General features: G+C 37.7%; 1 protein-coding gene across 3 annotated transcripts in view; it reads left to right on the top strand.

Moving 5' to 3' along the window:
- Positions 1–8,179, top strand: part of LOC126100988 (CB1 cannabinoid receptor-interacting protein 1-like) — a 247,659-nt gene extending 239,480 nt beyond the window's left edge. For all 3 annotated transcript variants that reach the window (XR_007522241.1, XM_049911656.1, XM_049911655.1), the window contains one exon: positions 5,616–8,179. Coding sequence is in view for 2 of the 3 variants with exons in the window: in XM_049911656.1 (XP_049767613.1) it covers positions 5,616–5,637 (22 nt within the window). In the remaining variant the exon portion in view is untranslated. The remainder of the gene's footprint in view (positions 1–5,615) is intronic.
- The last annotated feature ends 12,795 nt before the right edge of the window (positions 8,180–20,974 follow it).

Here is a 20,974-nt window from a genome sequence, read left to right as displayed (position 1 = left end):
GACATCATTGTGGTACCTGTGAACCTCTAACAATAAATTACTATTAATATGTTACGTATGCCATCTGTGATACACAAGGAGCCCATTGCCATTCCGTGAGGCTGTGTTGTTACCATTGTTAAATAATGATAATGTAGAGTTAAATCAGGTCACTGTATTGTTTTCACAGTCATTACAGATGGTAATTATTGTGTTTTATTGAACTATTTTGAATAACAGTGATTCCTTGTACACTTAAAAATATGGAGTAGGCATCGACAACAATGAGCAAATTAGATTTTCTAATTTTTTGTGGTTCCTTCATGGAGTTTGTGTGTTCACATGTAAAGATGTTAAATATAATTTCATTATTCACTGAAAACTGGAATGAAGCAGAGTTTATGATATACACTGATGAGAAAAAGAAGCATAAAAATTTAGCATGTCACTTATCAGAGAATACAGCTTATTACTTTGAAATAAACTTGTAAAACTTTCTGACTTGGCAGTGAAATTCAATTCTGAAAATGTGTTAGTCTTAGAATAACAAACACAATAAAGAGGCTATTAACACAGTTTACTCTCAATCAAGTAATCTTGAAATCCAGTTACAGGATTTTGAACATTTTCTTCATAATGAACAGAATTAAGAAAGGTAGAATGCATAAAAGATGAACAAAATGCTTATTAGATACAGATGAACAGAAAGGGGAAGGAGAATGAAAAATTAAATTACTAGAGGTAAAGGTTATGACATAAGAGCACGAGGCATGAATATGAAGAACAAAATGACAGAATTTTTGGGAGAAAATGAATCGGATCATAAGTGAGGAACCAAATCCAAGAGCATTATTACAACTTTCAAAATTATTCAAACTAAAACTAAGAGTGAAGTTTTCAGTTCAGCTGATTAATAGTGTGTTTTTGAGTGTTCTGTCAAGTTGTTGTTTCCATTTTATGCACAATATTTCATGGTCCCAGCCATCTCTTTCAGGTGCTGTGAGTTTTGCTCTTATAAATCCTATCAGTATTTTAAGGCTCTGGTGAATATGATCGCTGGTGAGATTTTAATAAATTGAGTGCTGGACCCCAAGCGTTATTTAAATTGAAACAGTCATCCCTGTACAGTAGATTTTCTTACATCTTCATTTCCATAGAAATGGTTCAAATGGGACTTAACATCTGAGATCATCAGTCCCCTAGAACTTAGAACTACTTAAACCTAACTAACCTAAGGACATCACACACATCCATGCCCAAGGCAGGATTCGAACCTGTAACCGTAGCATTCATGCAGTTCCGGACTGAAGCGCCTAGAACCGCTCGGCCACAGTGGCTGGCTCATTTCCACAGACTCCTTGATTACACTGCCATAGAAACAAGGCATTTGCGCTATGAAACTTGTGTCATCATATTTCATTTTGTGATTATATTCAAGGCAATGCTGATTTTCTTGGTTGTTTTAGTCAGGTATGTCACTATCATCTTTCATTGGTTGTTCTGATAGTCTTCTCCATGTATTACTCTATTAACATTGATAGTTATGGGAACTACCTCCAGGTACTTTTATTCATACATTCCAAGCAGCTATTCAGATAAAGCCACTGGTCTTTCCCTTACTCTATTCAGCTACTGTTTTTGTAAATTATTCAGCTACTGTTTTTGTTAATTCCTTTACACTGACCATTTGTCTAATTTTACTTCCAACACTGTAGCTCTGTATATATCTCACGTTAAAACCTGTTGACAGTAATTTGCATCCCAGAGTCAAAAATTCTGATACATTATAAGGGTGTTTAGTAAGGTACTCCTTTACTTTACTTTATTCCTGAATATTGGGAGATATCTAATTTTGCGCCTGATGTTTGCTGGGCATTACATTTTGCACCAGAAACTATAACTGAATTCTAAACATGGATCTAGTTTATATGAAAATTAATTTTGCTTCTATATTGATGTTTGAATTTTGCAGTTCTTCCTAAATTCACTTTTGTTACTATCCATAAATAACATTAAGGAATAAATATGTCAAAAGAAGAATAAAACGGTCCCTGAAGAGATTTGTGCAAGATCTTCATTTAACAGCCTTTGCAACATGTGACTTCCTGGGTGTTATTGTTGTAAGATGAAGTCTACAGTAAGAGCTGATTCTCATTCCAGAGTTATGCCTGGCCCTTTCATGCAATTTGATAGTTTACATCACACACATTTTAAGTATGTATTGGGTGCCATTCACAATGTGCCCATACATAAACAATCCCTTCTACCATAATTCTCTGTAACATTCTGATCGTGTGTTTGTCAGCAAATACATAAGTTCCTTCATAGCCATGTATGATTTCATCTTTACCAGTACATATTGTTTCTGGCTATTGAGTGCTTTGTGTTGGTGACTGTGAGAATTGGCACTGACACAAACAAGGAAGGAGAGAAGTTGCGAAAGTCAGTGGAAGGAATCCAAAATTGTCTGTACAAAACACTTTCAAATTAATGCGACACTTTATTTCTAAACAGAAAAGAACCATAACTTAACTCCTGTTATGAGGTGGATTGATATCCTACCTGTGCTTCCTAATGCAAGTACTTTTATACACTATTACTACTCACAGAACGGAGGCTTAGTATCGTCTTCTTACTACACAGTACTGATGCTCTTGAAGTCTGTGACTGAAATGTGCCAACCAGCGATGGGCAGTTGGTACATCGGTATTGACAGGCGGGCTGAACTCCGTCTTCCTTGAGGTGTGGTGTTGCCCACTCTTTCCACTGGTGTGTGGGTCAGCACCTTCTTGATGCCATTCTGCACACTGTGCTGGTCAGTGTGCAGTCAATGCACAAAGTGGGTCCACACTCCAAATGGATATCTTGAAATTGAAAACCACATGTTTTTTGCTGGTACAGTATGTATTGCAGTTGCTATTTCTCCTCTCCCTTTACAGGTTGTAGAGATGACATACTAAGGTGCAATGTGGAAGTTTCATTACTGTAAAGACCTCCTGACACCCATAGCAAGTATAAGATATCCCTCCATTGTGACATCCTGTAGCTATCATGCCATTCCTCATACACATACTCATACCAAAGAGTCCACCACTAAAAATTTGTGAGAAAAAATGTCACATGAAGAAAAATCAAGCCTTGTTGAGTATTTTCATCCACCTCTGTCATAAGTGAATTGTTACTTGGGATCAGATAAGGCATTATATGCAAAAGAAATTGTATGAATTAGTCCCCTGCTCTGAGGTGGCTCAGTGGTTAGACACTGGACTCGTATTCGGGAGGACGACGGTTCAATCCCGCATCCAGCCATCCTGATTTAGGTTTTCTGTGATTTCCCTAAATCACTCCAAGCAAATGCCGGGATGGTTCCTTTCAAAGGGCACAGCCGACTTCCTTCCCCGTCCTTCCCTAATCCGATGAGACCGATGACCTCGCTGTCTGGTCTCCTTCCCCAAAAACAACCCAACAGTCCCCTGCTTCTGTGTTGCTGTTAGAAAAAAATACCCGTTTCAATGGTATCTTCAAAACGAAGACTGAAGTCTCCATTAGTTGATGGAACTCAGTAAGGAGAAAGCTGTTGATGTAAAAACTTGCTCCAAACTGTGTTGTTACAAAATGAATATCAATGCACTATAAATATGTAGTCATTGTCTCCCAAAACTGACAACGTAGGTTTTATAGTGATATTAGAACCTTGTCAGGTGAGAAACCTCTACATAAACAACTAGGTGATTAGTTATATACAGGGTTATTACAAATGATTGAAGTGATTTCACACCTCTACAATAACTTTATTATTTGAGATATTTTCACAATGCTTTGCACACACATACAAAAACTCAAAAAGTTTTTTTAGGCATTCACAAATGTTCGATACGTGTCCCTTTAGTGATTCAGCAGACATCAAGCCAATAATCAAGTTCCTCCCACACTCGGCACAGCATGTCCCCCTCAATGAGTTCGAAAGCATCGTTGATGCGAGCTCGCAGTTCTGGCACGTTTCTTGGTAGAGGAGGTTTAAACACTGAATCTTTCACATAACCCCACAGAAAGAAATCACATGGGGTTAAGTCGGGAGAGCGTGGAGGCCATGACATGAATTGCTGATCATGATCTCCACCACGACCGATCCATCGGTTTTCCAATCTCCTGTTTAAGAAATGCCGAACATCATGATGGAAGTGCGGTGCAGCACCATCCTGTTGAAAGATGAAGTCGGCGCTGTCGCTCTCCAGTTGTGGCATGAGCCAATTTTCCAGCATGTCCAGTTATACGTGTCCTGTAACGTTTTTTTCGCAGAAGAAAAAGGGGTCGTAACCTTTAAACCGTGAGATTGCACAAAACACATTAACTTTTGGTGAATTGCGAATTTGCTGCACGAATGCATTAGGATTCTCTACCACCCAGATTCGCACATTGTGTCTGTTCACTTCACTATTAAAAAAAAATGTTGCTTCATCACTGAAAACAAGTTTCGCACTGAATGCATCCTCTTCCATGAGCTGTTGCAACCGCGCCGAAAATTCAAAGCGTTTGACTTTTCATCGGGTGTCAGGGCTCGTAGCAATTGTAAACGGTAAGGCTTCTGCTTTAGCCTTTTCCGTAAGATTTTCCAAACCGTCGGCTGTGGTACATTTAGCTCCCTGCTTGCTTTATTCGTCGACTTCCGCGGGTTACGCGTGAAACTTGCCCGCACACGTTCAACCGTTTCTTCGCTCACTGCAGGCCACCTGTTGATTTCCCCTTACAGAGACATCCAGAAGCTTTAAACTGCGCATACCATCGCCGAATGGAGTTAACAGTTGGTGGATCTTTGTTGAACTTCGTCCTGAAGTGCTGTTGCACTGATATGACTGTCTGATGTGAGTGCATTTCAAGCACGACATACGCTTTCTCGGCTCCTGTCGCCATTTTGTCTCACTGAGCTCTCGAGCGTTCTGGCAGCAGAAACCTGAAGTGCAGCTTCAGCCGAACAAAACTTTATGAGTTTTTCTATGTATCTGTAGTGTGTCATGACCATATGTCAATGAATGGAGCTACAGTGAATTTATGAAATCGCTTCAATCAATTGTAATAGCCCTGTATATTATTAGCCAGCATTAAAGACTGGTCACTGAACACATGTGGGCTGTTATTTAAATTATATCATTTTTGAAGATGATTTTCTCTCCTTGCCATAAGTTTTCCAGGTTCATCCAGACTACTACTTCCCAATAAATTGGACAGCAAAAGTATTCAGAATTACCACTGATTTTCAGTAAAGCTTTATTCTGTACTCCTGTCATTAGTGCTTTGAAATTCTTGTTGGAATTATTAATCAGTTATGTTCCTCATTACTTCATCTTAAAACACACATATCTCTTAGTAAATAAATAGAGGAAAACCTTCCTACTGCAAAACAGAATAACAGATGGTAAGAACACTAGCTTTCAGCAGCAGAGGTTCCTTCTAATGGCAAGAGAGAGAGAGAGAGAGAGAGAGAGAGAGAGAGAGAGAGAGAGACATTTTCTACCATTAGTTTTATCAGTCAAATCTAAATATTAAATGATACTAAGTAAACAAAACTTGTGCATGTAAACATCTCATACTCAATTGTTACAGCCTATGATAAATTTTATGTTCTTTTTCTGTTGCAGGAAACTGGGTCTTGACAGTTAACTTCATTGCCCACAAGAAGTTATCAATGTGGCTATACAAAACATTATCAAAAACAAACCCCATAATCTTGAACTCATTGGTAAATGACTATGCTTTATAAAAATAAAGAGGCAAATTAATATGATAACATCTATGCAAAAAATATGGTATTTTATTTGAAATACTTATTCAAATAGCATCCACTGACAAAGCATGCCATCCATATGGACAGTGAAATGTGATGAATAATGAATCTGAGCTGTATATGTGGCAAAAATGATACCAAACAGAAATGTCTCTACTAGGGAGACAAATATATAAAAAGCACAAGTTCTTAAAATGAAGTTTCAGTCATTAAACAGTCTGAATTACCTCATATTGAGGTAATTTTCAGCAGCCATGTCAATTTTACCTGCATTTTTATAAATGCTTTCAGTCTGCTTAAGGTGCCTAATTTGCAAACGGAAATTAATAAACTATACCATATTCTTAATTTGTATCTGTTAACGTATCTTATTGCATAATATTTACCTGCCCACGCAAAGATAAATGCTCTTGTCATTCTGAAGATTCAGCATTTCACAAGAAAGTAAAAGTTCTTTTTTACTATTGAGTAATAAACTGAATAAAAATATTTTCAGATGATGTCAGAAATTCTATTATTCGGTCTCTATATAAAAGAATAATATAGCTATCTCCCTTTTTTCTTGTTTAGTTCAATTGATTGCAGTGCTCTAGAATTTCTTGTATTTATATCTCTATTCTGTAATCTCAGTAAACTGCATTGGATTCTCAATAAACTGCATTGTATCTTCCACTTTCCCTTATTTTCATTATCTGTGGTTCTTTCTATTATCAGTCTAGATCAGCATAATTTGAGACCTAAAATGAAATGGATTTTGGCCTAATGTTTCTCTCGTGCATGAATCATCAGCATATGAATGCTTTTGGTTTGAACTCCTGTATGTCACATCATCACTGAATGCTAAATAAAGATGTTATCTCATAGAGAAAACAATCAGGTCTATTAGTGCCTACTCTTGAAAACAAATGCAGGATCTTGCAGTTCATCAAATCACCCAGAGCAATGATTTGTTTGGCAACTCCTTGCAGTGTTAACAAATCATATCAACCAAACCCAATTCAGTAAGACTGATTTGTGGATTAGGCAGTCTGAAACCAATAGTCCATCTCTCTTTATATCTATTTCTGCATTATTATCAAGAAAACATTACTCATTAAAATGTGACAGGAGCTGAAATTTCATCAGATGAACATAAACTTTGCCCATGAAACATATCAATGTAATTAATGTATCAGGAAAGATCAAGTAATTTTTTCTCCTTTTTGTAGGGTCATCATCATCATCATCATCATCATCATCATCGCTTTGCTTTGCATTTTACTTACATCACATAAACAATCTGCCTTATTCTGCTTACAAATGGGAACAACTTTCTGCCTTTCAATCTGAAATGAGTAATTCAAATGGCAATATAAAGTAGGTATTTAGTGGACCGTTTTAACCAGCTGATAAATGTAGCTTGCATTGCAATGTTACATCTTAAACTAAACCATTTATACAAGGCAGTTAATAACATTTATAATACAATGCTATATGGTTATTTTTGTCTAAGATTGCAGGAGAGTAGTGCTGTTGTAGAAATGTACTAAAAATATTACTTAGACACTGAATATTAAAATATTAGGTATATTTTTAAATAAAATTATTTTCAAAGTTATACTAATTCAAAGCTAAAATAATACATTTAGAAGTATATACATTTAGTGGTTTTGCAAATTGTATGAATGACTTTGACACCAAAAGTCAATAGCTCATTGTAAAAAATTATATTATATATTAATTTTATGAGATGCTCAACTTAATATGTAGTCTTTAAAGAATATACTTAGTGTTACTACTAGTGGTAATGCGACTCTTTCTCAAGTAAGAGAAAGAAAATGGCTTCTTTGTCTACTCTGGATATGAAGCAGCAATGATATCACGACATGTTTGGACTTCTTCACTTATGAGAAAATGTACTGAACTAAAAAAGACAACAATGTCTGAATCAAAGCATACATGGCACAGTTGTACGCTATTTGCTGAAAGTCCTTTTGAAATTTATATTTGTCCATTTGGATATAAACGCAATAAACAATTTGTGCCTCATCACCATGTGTACTGTGGCACCATGGTATCGTCTAGAAGCTGTATTTTATGTAATATATCCAGAAATTCTGTTTTTATTGTTACTATTATTATTTTATTATTAACTATATTTCAGTTCTTGCTGTACACATGGAGACAACAGGTTTATGTGAAGAACTGTCTTTTTGAGTACTCAAGAGAGCACTAGTTGACCGTAAGGTTTTTTGTGAATCAATTAATAATATAATAAATTTTAAAAAATCTGTTTAACGTTAGTGGTTCTGTTATAATTGTTAAATGAACAAGCAATGAGCAGAACTTTCCAGATGCATTACCTATGGCTAGTATTTTTCCTGCTGCATGTACTGTATAACCTTGTTGAATACAATTGCATAAATAAAATACAGACTTTCTTTTGTCAAACATAAAAGTGCCAGAACACAATGTCCTTTTCAATATCTTACCCTTTTATTCCTTCCCTTAATTTGTTGGAATATTTTGTGTTTGAAAACATCGCCTATCTAGACAGGTGTTAGCACTGCAAACTCAAAAGCAACATTTGCTCAAAAATGATTCCAGAAGTAAAAAGAAAAACTATTACAGACACACAAGCAACTCTTAAAATATTAGTTTTGTAAAATAGAAATATGATGTACATATTTCAGGGAAGCCATGAATTTTTTTAAAAAAAACCAAATTCTTGCATTTTAGCTTAAACTGCTTATGGCTGTAGACAAAGTCAACAATGATATCTATTGCAGTTGTCCTTGACATGAATGCGAGGTGCACACAGAATAACTTGCCCACTCTCATGCAGGTATCACAGCAGGGGAACAGAAAATGGTTGAGGTGGCAATGGTTCCTTTGCAAACATCCACTGCCTTGTGGATTAGGTGCAGTTCAACAGCTGAAATCTATGGATAAATGCATATCTCGCAGAACTTCTAAGCTACCATATCTTACTCCTTTACTTGATCCATTTGATCAGTTGAGGTGCCTAGAAACAAAGCCAGTAATCTCCACTTTGTAAAATTTTACAGTAGAAGCAAAAAACTGTATAGGTGTTCATAGACTAAAAGTTCATCCAGTTTCTATGTGGGTATGTGGACTGACATTAGAAAAACACTTTTACATAACTTTTTTTTCTTGAAGCAGCTGTGGTAATGGATAACAACACTTTTAATTTGGAGATTACAGTTTTTGCTTCTCTCACATGAATTTTGGACCTCAGCTGGGTTGGTAACAGAGCTCTGAAAGTGTATTTCAAGGCCTGAAACTAAATATGGGTAACAAAGATTATCATCAAATTAACAATAAAGCCTATTCTCAAAGATTTATATTCCACTTTTCATTAGTTGAAGTTACAAAAGATCACATGTTTTTCTACACACACAATTCTGAAGACTCCTCCATTAGTTCACATTCACAGACATTACTGTCTGCCTTGTTAGGGATGTTGGATGGATGGATGGATGTTGTCAATTAGAGGCTTGTAGAAATTCAGTTTTTTATTCTGATGCCAATTCTTAATTGAAGTGGTTGAATGAGTTTCTGAAGTGTCTTTGAGCAACATGGATGTCTCTTTTTGTTACATATTTAAAGCAACCTATGCCAACCATGTAGAAACTCTCACCTCTTATGAGTAAATTGTGCTTGTGATTAGTAGATATCTTGAGTATGAATCTCTTGCAGGAAGGAAACTGGAAATGCCAAGCTTACATAGTCTTCAAAAATTATCTTTTCTGCTTCAATTTTTTTCTGTGCTATTCATTTTATTTACAGTCTAGTAATAGCTACTACTGTAAATCTCTCAATAGAACCATAATTAACACAGTGCATGACAATGTAAGATTTTACAACATAAATGTAACGACATGGTTACAATCTTACGCTGCTGGCACAGGTCTGCAAATTGGTAATTTCACTCCCTCATATTCGTTCTAACCAGACATGGCATGATCGAGTATGAATGTCTGCAGTGGGCAGTATATAGCAATATGTGCTTTCCATATTACTGTAATTGTGAGTATATGTTTCACCATCATGATGTCCTCTTTATGGCAATTTATTATTTTACACTAAAATTTAATAAATTTATTTCATTTATCTAAACATTCAGCTACCACTTTTCTGTTATCTGATACTTGTCTCTACCTGGTAAATGTAGTACAGCACAAATAATTTAGAAGTCTGCAAAATGTGCCTGCCAACAACCCAACAATTCACTGAGTTGTTATCTTTACTCTTAAATTATTTATATTCTGCCAGAACATCCACACCATATTTATACAGCCTAAACTAGACTCTCTCACTCTCTCTCTCTCTCTCTCTCTCTCTCTCTCTCTCTCTCTCTGTGTGTGTGTGTGTGTGTGTGTGTGTGTGTGTGTGTATTTCTGACAAAGGCCTTAATGGGCAAAAGCTTTAATTGTGTGAATTTTTTTATTGTGCCTATCGTGACTCAGCATCTCCGCTGTATGGTGAGTAGCAACTTTCCTTCTCTGGTATTGCTAGACAAACATTTAAATGAATACATGACCTAAAGTACCTCATTTTTTCTCTTTATGGGGTACTTTGACTTTAACTTGGCTAATGTGGATCATAATGATGCAATGCCTTTTTTAAATGACTGTGAAGTTGTGCACTGTGTATGAGCCATGTGAAAATTGTCAGTTAGTCTCCTGACAACCTGTTCATCAACGTTATATAAATAAAATCCTCCTCCTGCCTCCTCTTTCTTGGAATATAGATGCCTTTGGCCATACTTGAAGCTATCATTTCCACCTCCTTGTCTGCCTTCTCATCCTCTTTATTCTGTAACTCAAAATGCCAGTGGCTGCTGCATCCCCTCTAACACATTTTTAATAGTACTTTTACTTTTTCATTTGCCTCATCCAATATAAATGTAACAATATGGATTACAATCTTACGCTGCTGACATAGGTCTGCAGATGGGGGATTACACTCACTCATACTCACTCGAGTGCACTCTAATCAGGCATTACATGATCCAGTATGAATGTCTGGAGTTGACAGGCTGCAGTCTCAGGCTACCTGGTCTGGTGCACTCACTGCTCTACTGTTGGGACTACTGTAGTAGTTCTGTGTGCCCATGGTTCTGTGTGCCTGCACGCTGGCATTGCTTCCGATGTACTACCATTAAGTTAAGGGCCTGCGCTCAGATCAATTTAGGTATACAGTAGACACATATTCCTGCATGGCAGCATCTAATTGCAGTGTCATTATGATCCATCAGAGGAAAAAGCTTGCTTTAAACACAATGAAAATCTGTGAAGTCAAGTTCAACAGAAAACGTAAGTAGCGACAAAGTTTTGTATGGTCAGTCTCATAATGAAAAATTACATTGCTGTCTTTTGTAATGAAATAAAACTGACACAAAATAATTTTCTGCTAGGACTGTAATTACAGTGCATTATCAGGATCTCTTCAGACGATACATTGGCAAGTCTGCTTTGTCTGTCCAAAGTAAGGTTCCCTGCCTCTTTAATATTTATTTCGCTAGCTTCACTTGAGGCTGTAACAGAAAATACTCTTTTCACTAAAACAGCTAGCTTCGGAAAGAGATTATTGTTATCCTTCCATCATTCAAGGGGACCATCATTGTCATCCCCATCCATTTGTTAAACACAGATGAATCTAATCAGTGGATTAAGTATCATATGGCCCACAGTAATTATAGTGTGGGCAGGCTGAATGTGTAATCATACAACTTTGTCATCTGAAGTCACATGGCATCTTCTGAACAATCTCAACAGAAGCATAACAATGGAAGCACTTATGTTGCAAGCAAATCAGTATTATGACTGTTTGTATACATACATGCGACCAGTGACTGTATTTCATCTTTCTGGGATTTTAGAGGTGAAGTAGTTGACCTGTTGCATGCAATGGATACTGAAAAATTTATTGGTTTCGTTTATGGATAAAGATAGTCATGGATCCAAAGTGACGCAAACTATCACTGTTAAGGGACTGTATGGTTGGAGGTTTCCACAGAAATGGACCTAACCAGTAAGTGTTTAATTGCAGTACTCCTTACATGATGAATTATTAGCAGGAGGATTTTGAAAGTGATTTTTATTTCACAGCAGCACATCGCAGAATCTGTATACAGCATAGAGGGATTAAAAATTATTTGCAGCATCTGGAACATGTCAACAAACAAAGCATGTATCATAACACTTAAAACTATTCCACATTTTATATCATGTCACTTCCACAAAACTTCCGCAGTTTTCATTTTTGAATATGTTGCTGCAGTTCATCTTCAATTAGATGCTGAATGTTTGAAGTTTCCTCACTTTTCAGGCATTCATGTGGAGATTTCATTTCCAAAAGCTGCGAATTTGCTGAGGCGACATTTTACACTTGTCAAAAGTATGCAGATTTTTCTAGAGTCATTCTAAAGCAATTGCATCTAGTTTATTAATGCATTCTTCTCTTTCTTTACACATAACATTTATCCATTTCTTCCTCCTTTTCTGCTGTTTCTGCCTTCACCATAGCACAACAGAATGTCAGCAACTACTAAAAATGTGTCAGTCTGAAGAATATTCCTGCAATGTGGTTGGTCAAGTCACAAGCTTCTAATGTGCACATAGCACAGAGTGGATGGTTGGGCTACTCAAGCATGGAATGCTTGAACAAGCACGTAGAAAATCAGACACAATTGTTTTCCACATCCAAAGTGACTATATTGATTTCTGATGGACTTTCATGGAACTACTTTCATCAAGCAATTCAAGCAAGCATAAATGTCAGATACTGGCCCCTGGTGGCCAACTATTAAGAACTTTCCATGGGCCTACTGTTCATGGACACTGTGATGCCATGCTGTAATAGCAAAGAGATAGCAATGACAATGATTGAAGTATACAGGTTAGCAGGTTACAGATAACTGAGGTGGCCACCCCTTCAGATCAAAGAAATGGTCTCACCAATACAGTCAGGACAAGAATGTGTATCGGGCACCACATAGTTGCTGGTCATTAAACTGTGCACCAGTGCTCAGTCTTCTCCATGCTGTCCCATATGGTGATGGCATGTGACACTGTTAATGGTAAAATGTAAGTTAGGCACACATATTATGGCCAGGAACACCATGGTATATTTGAGGGGCAGAGATCAGCAAGATGGGGCTAACTTTTACTGTTTTCCATTGTAATCAAGACACACATGACATTTTACACTATAAGCATTCTCCATCACCCATGCTAAAAGGAATTAAACTCGAAACATAATTAATGATGGGTTATTATTAAATATGCCTTGCACTCCCCCCCACCCACCCTCCCACCACATGTGAACCACAGACAATGCCATAATGGAGTAGAGTGATTTGCATGTCTCAACAATACAGATAGACATACCATACATGCAACCAGATCAGAGGAGCATCTGTGAGGAGGTCAGACTAATAACAGTTGATGACACAAAGGAATTACCACATGTAGCTGCTTTGTTTATATTACTGGTGATAGCTGAAAATTTGCATCAGACTGGGATTTAAACCCGGATCTCCTGTTTACTAGGCACCTGGTCTTACCACCGAGCCTTCCAAACACAGTGACCATCACAACTGCACAGACTACCCTAGCATGCCTCCTGTCAGACCCAAATTATCAACTTATTCACACACTACTGACATTGTGCCCCTACCCATTATCTTCATTACTCGTAGTGTTTCAATGATTCCTGTAACAGTTCAAGTGTGGTGTGCATCTGCGCTGAAGGTACCATTGGCTAGTCTTGCCTTAATTACATGTGTGTTGTGTGTTCTTTCAGACTTTTCTGAAAGAACTGATATCAATTTGATCCCACAGCCATTATCAATCAATCAATCATCAGTAGTGTGGCCAATGGTACCTTCAGTGCAGATGCACACCACACTTGACTCCTATGGGAATCACCGAAACAGTGGGAGTAGTGAGGAAAATGGGCAGAGGCAGTAGGTCAGTAGGGTGCAGATAAGTTGAGAATTTGGGTCTGACAGGAGACATTCTAGGGTGGTCCATGCAGTTGAGATGACCACTGTGTCTGGATGGCTCAAGTGGTCAGAGTATCCATCTCTTAAGCAGGAGACCCGGGTTCCCAGGTTCGAATCCCAGTACGGCACAAATTTTCAGCTTTCCCCATTGATATAAATCAATGCCCACTAGCAGCTACATGTAATTCCTGTGTGTCTTGACTGATAATGGTTGCAGGATCAAAATGGTGCCTGTTCTTTCAGGATGTGTCAAAAAACAGACACCGTGGTTCTTGAAGAGGGGCAGCAGTCTCTCCAGTAGCTGCAGGGCAACAGCCTGGATGATTAACTAATTTGGTCCTGTAACACTGGCCAACACGGACTCACTTTGTTGGTATTGCAAATTAGTCAAAGCAAGGTACACTACAGCTGCTGTTTTACCCAAAGACATATGGATTAACGGTGATGTAAAATATTGCCTTGCTCTGGAGAACAGGTTAGAGAACCTGATAACAGAGATGAGTAGTCTGAAGGTAGATACAACGGAAATTAGTTAAGTGTAACGGAAGGACAAATAAGGCTTCTGATCAGGTGAGCACAGGGTTATCAGCATAAAACTGGGTAGCTTTTGAGATGAAATAGTGAAAGCAGTGGGGACAACTATGAAAAAGTAAAAGACCCAATAGAAGTCCTTGAATAACATGAGATATTGAATTTAATTAATGAAAGGTGAGTATAAATGTAGCAAATAATGCAGCCAAGGAGAAATACAAATGTCTAAAAAATGATATTGATTATGCAAATATCCAGAGCTCAAATGGCAAGCCAGTACTAAGCAAAGAAAGAAGGCTCAAAAGTGGAAAGATTAAAAGTGAAAGGAATGTATAGAGGGGCTAAACAAACTAAAACTCAGAGACAATATTGAGGAAGTAAATGAAGATGAAATGGGAGATAGGTCTTTCAGTGCCTCATCAAATTATTTTTGCATATCCTAAGTCAAAACAAGACACCTTGAATAGATTATATTCTCTCAGAATTTTTATGATCCTTGGGAGAACCAACCATGATAAAACTATCCTGGTTTGTGAGCTATTTAAGAAGAATGTAGTAAGTCCAACTCCAACGAAAGGCCATCTCTGATGACTGCACTGTCAAATGGACATTAAATCCTAATCTTCCTTCTTCCAAGGAATTCACATGTGAATATCACCGAATCACCAGCTTTTAGTTCATGTTTGTAAAACTGTAACAAAAATTATTAATAGAAGAATTAAAAAATGGCAGAAACCAACCCCAATGAAGATAAGTTTCTATTCTGAAGTAATGTAGGAACATGTGAGATAATATTCACTCCACAGAGTATCTTGGAAAGTAAAATGAAAAAATAGAAACCTTTGTTTATGGAAGTACATAATACATTTAGAGAAAACATTTGACAATGTTGAAGAAACTCTTTGAAAACTTGGAAGGATAAAATACAGTGACCAAAAAAAGCTAATCACAAATTGTGCAAAACCATGCTGTAGTTAAGAGTCCAAGGACATGTATAAGAAAGTAGGACTAAGAATAGAGTGAGACACGGTTGTAGCCTGTCCTACATACTGTTTAATCTGTACATTAGGCAAGCTGAGGAAATACTGAAGTAATCTGAATAGGGTGTTAATGTTCTGGGAGAGAAATACACACTTTAGGTTAGCGTGTGACATTGTAATTCTGTCAGAAATTGCGGAGCGTTTGTAAAAACAGCTGAATCACATAGATAGTGTTTCAGAATGTGGTTACAAGATGAATATCAACAGAAGTAAAACAGAGAATAGAGTGCAGGCAAATTAAATCACATGATGCTGAGGGAATTAGACTGGAAAAGAGACACTAAAAGTAGAAGACACATTTTCCTAACTAGGCAGCAAAACAACTGACAAAGACCAAAGTAGACAGAATACAAAATGCAAATAGTAATAAAAGGAAGAATGTTTCTGAAGAAGAACAATATTTTAACACATAACACAAATGTAAGTCTGTTCTGAAAGTATTTCCTTGGCGTGTGGCATTCTACAGAAATGAAATGTGGACAATAAACAGTGTAGACACAAGAAAAGAAAAACTTCTGAAATGTGGCACTACAGACGAACGCTGAAGATAAGATGAAGGTATCAGATAACTGATGAAGAAGTACTGAATTACATTAGGAAGAAAATAAATTTATGGGGCCACTTGATTAAAAGAATGATAGAATGCAACTTGTGGTGTGAAGGAATCATTAATTTGATAACTGAAGGAAGTGTGGAGTAAAAAACTTATAGGGGGAGACCAAAGCTTGACAACTGTAAGCAAGTTAAAGTGGATTTAGGTTGCAACAGTAACTCAAAGATAAAGAAACTTGCACAGGATAGACCGACGTGGTGAGCTGCCTCAAACCTGTTTTCAGAGTGAAGATGACAACAACAATAACTAACTCTTCTCATCCAACTTTGTAACAAGAAATCTTCTCATCCAACTTTGTAACAAGAAATCTCCAAGGTAAGCAGTACTCAGGGTTTCTCAGTTCTCTGCAAAAATATCCACTCAGTAAGAAATAAAGTGCTACATCTAAAAATGAATTGTGTTTTTTCATCTCATGACATACATTTGCAATCCATTTGGTTTGCGTACAGGAGACATGTCAAAAATTTATAAAACAATTACAATGATTTTTACATTAATAAATAATAGCACTATAATAAATAACAACGCTATAAGGATAACATATTGTACCCAGCTTAAATTTCCAGTTTGTCCCGCATGAATTCATCCGCTGAATAATAACACTTCAGTGTCAGTACCTCATATAGCTTTCTTTTAAGTGAACCTAAATTCATCTGAATCAACTTGTTCCCTTTTAATTTATTACAAATTTTCATTCTCATGTATTGAGGTCCCTGGGTATACAGTCTGAGGCGGTGGGTGGGGAGCATAAAATTTTCTTTGCTTCTGGTATCATGTGAATGGACAAAATGGTTTCCCTCAAATAATTCATGTGTGGTGTACAAAAATATGTTGTTGTTGTGGTCTTCAGTCCTGAGACTGGTTTGATGCAGCTCTCCATGCTACTCTAACCTGTGCAAGCTTCTTCATCTCCCAGTACCTACTGCAACCTACATCCTTCTGAATCTGCTTAGTGTATTCATCTCTTGGTCTCCCCCTACGATTTTTACCCTCCACGCTGCCCTCCAATACTAAATTGGTGATCCCTTGATGCCTCAGAATATGTCCTACCAACCGATCCCTTCTTCTGGTCAAGTTGTGCCACAAACTCCTCTTCTCCCCAATCCTATTCAGTACCTCCTCATTAGTTATGTGATCTACCCATCTAATCTTCAGCATTCTTCTGTAGCACCACATTTCGAAAGCTTCTATTCTCTTCTTGTCCAAACTATTTACCGTCCATGTTTCACTTCCATACATAGCTACACTCCATACAAATACTTTCAGAAATGACTTCCTGACACTTAAATCTATATTCGATGTTAACAAATTTCTCTTCTTCAGAAACGCTTTCCTTGCCATTGCCAGTCTACATTTTATATCCTCTCTACTTCGACCATCATCAGTTATTTTGCTCCCCAAATAGCAAAACTCCTTTACTAATTTAAGTGTCTCATTTCCTAATCTAATTCCCTCAGCATCACCCGACTTAATTCGACTACATTCCATTATCCTCGTTTTGCTTTTGTTGGTGTTCATCTTATATCCTCCCTTCAAGACACCATCCATTCCGTTCAACTGCTCTTCCAAGTCCTTTTGCTGTCTCCGACAGAATTACGTCATCGGTGAACCTCAAAGTTTTTATTTCTTCGCCATGGATTTTAATACCTACTCCAAATCTATCTTTTGTTTCCTTTACTGCTTGCTCAATATACAGACTGAATAACATCGGGGAGAGGCTACAACCCTGTCTTACTCCTTTCCCAACCACTGCTTCCCTTTCATGCCCCTCGACTCTTATAACTGCCATCTGGTTTCTGTACAAATTGTAAATAGCCTTTCGCTCCCTGTATTTTACCCCTGCCACCTTTAGAATTTGAAAGAGAGTATTCCAGTCAACATTGTCAAAAGCTTTCTCTAAGTCTACAAATGCTAGAAACGTAGGTTTGCCTTTCCTTAATCTTTCTTCTAAGATAAGTCATAAGGTCAGTATTGCCTCACGTGTTCCAATATTTCTACAGAATCCAAACTGATCTTCCCCGAGGTCGGCTTCTACTAGTTTTTCCATTCGTCTGTAAAGAATTCGTGTTAGTATTTTGCAGCTGTGGCTTATTAAACTGATTGTTCGGTAATTCTCACATCTGTCAACACCTGCTTTCTTTGGGATTGGAATTATTATATTCTTCTTGAAGTCTGAGGGTATTTCACCTGTTTCATACATCTTGCTCACCAGATGGTAGAGTTTTGTCAGGACTGGCTCTCCCAAGGCCGTCAGTAGTTCCAATGGAATGTTGTCTACTCCGGGGGCCTTGTTTCGACTCAGGTCTTTCAGTGCTCTGTCAAACTCTTCACGCAGTATCGCATCTCCCATTTCATCTTCCTCTACATCCTCTTCCATTTCCATAATATTGCCCTCAAGTACATCACCCTTGTATAGACCCTCTATATACTCCTTCCACCTTTCTGCTTTCCCTTCTTTGCTTAGAACTGGGTTTCCATCTGAGCTCTTGATGTTCATGCAAGTGGTTCTCTTTTCTCCAAAGGTGTCTTTAATTTTCCTGTAGGCGGTATCTATCTTACCCCTAGTGAGATAAGCCTCTACATCCTTACATTTGCCCTCGAGCCATCCCTGCTTAGCCATTTTGCACTTCCTGTCGATCTCATTTTTGAGACGTTTGTATTCCTTTTCGCCTGCTTCATTTACTGCATTTTTACATTTTCTCCTTTCATCAATTAAATTCAATATTTCTTCTGTTACCCAAGGATTTCTACTAGCCCTCTTCTTTTTACCTACTTGATCCTCTGCTGCCTTCACTACTTCATCCCTCAAAGCTACCCATTCTTCTTCTACTGTATTTCTTTCCCCCATTCCTGTCAATTGTTCCCTGATGCTCTCCCTGAAACTCTGTACAACCTTTGGTTCTTTCAGTTTATCCAGGTCCCATCTCCTTAAATTCCCACCTTTTTGCAGTTTCTTCAGTTTTAATCTACACGTCATAACCAACAGATTGTGATCAGAGTCCACATCTGCCCCTGGAAATGTCTTACAATTTAAAACCTGGTTCCTAAATCTCTGTCTTACTATTATATAATCTATCTGATACCTTTTAGTATCTCCTGGGTTCTTCCATGTATACAACCTTCTATCATGATTCAGAAACCAAGTGTTAGCTATGATTCAGTTGTGCTCTGTGCTAAACTCTACCAGGCGGCTTCCTCTTTCATTTCTTAGCCCTAATCCATATTCACCTACTACATTTTCTTCTCTCCCTTTTCCTACACTCGAATTCCAGTCACCCATGACTATTAAATTTTCGTCTCCCTTCACTATCTGAATAATTTCTTTTATTTCATCATACATTTCTTCAATTTCTTCGTCATCTGCAGAGCTAGTTGGCATATAAACTTGTACTACTGTAGTAGGTGTGGGCTTCGTATCTATCTTGGCCACAATAATGTGTTCACTATGCTGTTTGTAGTAGCTTACCTGCGTTCCTATTTTCCTATTCATTATTAAACCTACTCCTGCATTACCCCTATTTGACTTTGTGTTTATAACCCTGTAGTCACCTGACCAGAAGTCTTGTTCCTCCTGCCACCGAACTTCACTAATTCCCACTATATCTAACTTTAACCTATCCATTTCCCTTTTCAAATTTTCTAACCTACCTGCCCGATTAAGGGATCTGACATTCCATGCTCCGATCCGTAGAATGTCAGTTTTCTTTCTCCTGATAACGACATCCTCTTGAGTAGTCCCCGCCAGGAGATCCGAATGGGGGACTATTTTACCTCTGGAATATTTTACCCAAGAGGACGCCATCATCATTTAATCATACAGTAAAGCTGCATGCCCTCGGGAAAAATTACGGCCGTAGTTTCCCCTTGCTTTCAGCCATTCGCAGTACCAGCACAGCAAGGCCGTTTTGGTTATTGTTACAAGGCCAGATCAGTCAATCATCCAGACTGTTGCCCTTGCAACTACTGAAAAGGCTGCTGCCCCTCTTCAGGAACCACACGTTTGTCTGGCCTCTCAACAGATACCCCTCCGTTGTGGTTGTACCTACGGTACGGCTATCTGTATCGCTGAGGCACGCAAGCCTCCCCACCAACGGCAAGGTCCATGGTTCATGGGGGGGGGGGGGGGGGGGTACAAAAATATATATATATATAAGGATGGCAGAGCTAATATTTTCAGTTTTCTAAATAATGGTCGACATGCTTCTTTGTGATTTGCAGTGCACATATTTCGTATGATTTTTTTCTGTATTTTTAGTATCCACACACAAAAAAAAGCTTGTGTATGCTACTTTTCGTGTGTCCATGTCAGTTGCAGTTGCATTGCAAATGCAAAGCTGCTCAGTTTGTTTGCCAGGTATTCAATGTGTGCCTGCCAGTTCAGATTTTTATCTACATTTAAACCTAAGAACTTGACTGAGTCAACTTCTTCTATACCTTGATTGTTGCATACAATCTTAATCTACTCACATTTTGACTGTTTGGTTCTGAACTGCATCACGTGAGTCTTAGATATTTTTAGATTCAACCCATTTAACTGAAACCAAGTTTCTGAGGTACTGAGAGTACTGATCACAGATTTGGGAATTTTTTTCCGAGTCCTGATCTTCAACTAAGACAGAAGTATCATCTGTGAACAGAACTGATGGGGAGCTGATATTGAATGGTAAGTCATTAACATAAAAGAGAAATAGGACTGGGCCTAATATGGAGCCTTGTGGAACACCATGAGATATTTTTTTTTTTTCCAGTCAGAAAAATAATATGTGCCATTTGAAGAAACTACAGACAATGGACAGCTCACTTGTTTGCGTAACAAAACAATATTGTAGGGGATCTGTAATAACACATGGAGCTGTAAAAGAATATAATCTGGCATGCAGTTATAGTGGAACCATAATGAGAGATTGTGCATCAGGCACATATGTAAATGAATGGATCTTGTATACAGTTATAAATGGTTTGCAGAGTATAGATATAGATGTAGACATTAATGAATCAAGAGAAAGAAAGTTTGTAGA

Source organism: Schistocerca cancellata, chromosome 9 (assembly GCF_023864275.1).
Source record: "Schistocerca cancellata isolate TAMUIC-IGC-003103 chromosome 9, iqSchCanc2.1, whole genome shotgun sequence".
Taxonomy (NCBI): Eukaryota; Metazoa; Arthropoda; class Insecta; order Orthoptera; family Acrididae; genus Schistocerca; species Schistocerca cancellata.
Note: the sequence above shows the minus strand (reverse complement) of the source record. Positions and strands in the feature narration are given on the sequence as shown.